This window comes from Monopterus albus, unplaced genomic scaffold (assembly GCF_001952655.1).
Source record: "Monopterus albus unplaced genomic scaffold, M_albus_1.0 scaffold277.1, whole genome shotgun sequence".
Taxonomy (NCBI): Eukaryota; Metazoa; Chordata; class Actinopteri; order Synbranchiformes; family Synbranchidae; genus Monopterus; species Monopterus albus.
In genome coordinates this window covers 866,107-869,029 of record NW_018128157.1, presented here as the reverse complement: position 1 = coordinate 869,029, position 2,923 = coordinate 866,107, and the positions used below count along the sequence as shown (strand labels likewise).

At 42.4% G+C, this 2,923-nt stretch overlaps 1 protein-coding gene across 1 annotated transcript in view; it reads right to left on the bottom strand.

The window, feature by feature from the left end:
- The window catches only part of ubr2 (ubiquitin protein ligase E3 component n-recognin 2), a 55,707-nt gene that overhangs the window by 34,738 nt on the left and 18,046 nt on the right, over positions 1-2,923 (bottom strand). The window contains exons 5-8 of the mRNA XM_020622301.1: positions 1,394-1,524; positions 601-739; positions 366-434; positions 218-236 (exon numbers count right to left, since the gene is read on the bottom strand). Of these exons, the coding sequence (XP_020477957.1) occupies positions 218-236; positions 366-434; positions 601-739; positions 1,394-1,524 (358 nt within the window). The remainder of the gene's footprint in view (positions 1-217; positions 237-365; positions 435-600; positions 740-1,393; positions 1,525-2,923) is intronic.

The window sequence follows — 2,923 nt, the reverse complement described above, 5'->3', positions numbered from 1 at the left end:
AAATTCAACAGCTGCACAAATAATACATGTTTGGGTTTTCACATTTTTTATTTTATCATTTCACTCATGTAGTGAGGTTTCATAACACAGTCTCAGCAGTCTGGTCAGTCCCCTGGTGAACAGTCGGGTCAGTCCTGTGGTCAACATTTGGGTCAGTAGTCTGGTCACTCATCAGGTCAACAGTCTGGTCTGTGCCCTGGTAACAGTTGGGTCAGTAGTCTGGTCAGGTCAGCAGTCTGGTCACTCACCAGGTCAGTCCTCTGGTCAACAGTTGGGTCAGTAGTCTGGTCATTCACCAGGTCAGCAGTCTGGTCAGGCCCCTGGTCAACAGTCTGGTCAGTAGACTAGTCAGCATGGTGGCAGACACTCACCACTATCACAGATTTGGCCTGTTCACAGAACTGGAAATCTCCGTATCGAACTGACTTTCTGCCCTGCACCAACACACAGCAAGTAAACATTACAACATGTGTACAACCTGAAGCTTTCAGATGATACCATGGGCCTCCTCATCATCACAGACAGAGTTTGTTCTAAGGGAGAATGTTAACATTCATAAATAACAAGTAACAACAGACTGTTGTAATAACAAATACTGACATCTCTGTCGACGGTGGTGGCGAAGCTGATGGCTTCTTTCTGGCTGCAGTTGACAGCTTTCTGTAGAGTGTAGATCACCTGCTCATACGTGTGGACTTCATCATTAAACAACATGCAGTAATAGGTGTCTCCTCTCTCCCTGCACATAGAAACAGAGAAAGTATCAGCACATGCAGTACAACAATAAAATGTTTTACTGGAACATGTTTAAGTTTTGTCATTTGAGGTTTTACAGCTCTTTTCTGACCTGGGATATGTAACATTACTGCTTCATCAGGCTGTTAAAACAACACCTTTCTGTCAGACACACACAGGTCACATTTGCATTATTAGCTTATTCGACAGGGAAAATTACACATTAATTACCATCAAAGATGTAAATGTGTCAGTTAGCCAAAAGGCTAATTTACGAGGGGGGAGGGGGTCAGAATATCAAATCAAATCTATACATAACAACGTGCTACATCGGTGTGTCATAATCATTAACGTGACCGTGTGCTGTTCGGACTTGTACCGTGTTACTAGGTCCAACCTTATAAGACTGCTGCCGTGACTTTTATGGAAAGGTGACCCAGACATGAAGCAGACACATTCATATACTGTTAGATTAACAGAAAGGATAGCATGTCTGAAAGGGGCTTATGGCTCTTATTAAAATTTGAATTCATTATTGCCAATTATCAGTTATCTGATTATGAATCATTCTTGTTCTCAGGTCTGCCTTGAACTGAGATTTGATCTCCAGGAGACCTGACTAAATAGATTAAATTAAGCATGATGTGCATATGCATACGGTGGCTCCAGTCCTTCAGGGAGCTGATCCTCCTGTTCCCAGGTGAGCAGCTCCACAGCATACTTCAGGATGATGGAGAAGATGCTGTAACCGCGGGCAACCATGTCAGTTGGGAGCTGAGCTACAGGGTCCTGAAGGGACAAACACAGACCGATTATTCCTCCAGTAAGACACAGACGGGTAAACTGTAGGGCCGAAATGATTCCTTGAACAATTCCATTACTAAAAATTATCGATGCAAAGATGTTGCATCCATAATATGTTTGTTTAATCCTATCATCATTTATATACAGTTCAGTGTGTTTCGCGTGGATCATTATTACTGCGCACAATTCACTAGTTGCAGACTGCAAAGTGGAGAAAAACAAAGAAAATAGCAGAGGAGGCAGAGACTAGTCAGGGAAAACAACATAAAGTGTCGAAGTGTTGGATCACTTCAAGCTGAAAACAATGAAAACTCTGTACAGCATGTCTGTTGTAAAACCGATCTATCCTACCACAACAGCATATTGTCAATGCTTCAGCATCTCAGCAGAAAGTGGACCCGAGAGAAGCCGGTAACGTTAACATCTGGTGGTTGAGATGAAAGCTAACCAATGTACATTTATTATGACTATACGTAATGGGTAGTTAAAATCGTTAATCAATATGGTGGCTAGTTATGATCCCTCAAAGTTAACAAGCCAGGTTTTGCTCAAGAAAATAATCAGAGAAAGCAAAATTCTTCTGTGTGAAACCACACTCTTCGTTGTGTCAGTCTTCCAAGGACAAATCACATCACTTTGCCATTCATGTGTATTGAGCTTTTCAATTATCCACAACATCTTAGACATCCAGTATAAACATTCTGGATGCAGACATCCACAGATGTGTTGTCTATATCTACAAAAGGTTCATTAAAATAACTGAGTAGTAACAATTGGACTATATACATCTAAAACACGAGTTTTTCCTAGTGAGAATTCCTGTTTAATTCGTGACCATCCCTCGATTTTGAGTGTTCGTAGGGTCTACTACAGATGGCTCCGGCCCATTGTACCAGTCCACTCATCAGCATTTTGCCGGCAAAGGATCCAACGACGTCGGATGAGGGGTGTAGTTTGGGCCAATCTAAGCCCGTTGGACCAGGCGTCGCATCTACCTACCAGGCAGTCAACTGTGAAGATGGCTCTTATCAACGCTAGATCGCTAGTGAACAAGACTTTTATCCTAAAGGACTTCTTTTCCGCTCATGGCCTGGATTTTATGTTACTAACTGAGACTTGGCTGAGGCCCGGTGAAGTGGAAACCTTCTCTGAACTTCTTCCCCCGGACTGTATGTTTTTTAACTCTCCAAGGACTACCGGGAGAGGTGGTGGTGTGGCAACAATTTTTAGAAATTGCTTTGATTGTCGGCAAATCACTATGGATGCTTATTCCAGCTTTGAAATGCAGCTGTTTGTGATAAAGGTGAGCTGCCCTATTTTGTGTGTGGTAGTTTATCGCCCCCCCAAATTTAATAAGGATTTTATTTGTGATTTCTCCAACTTC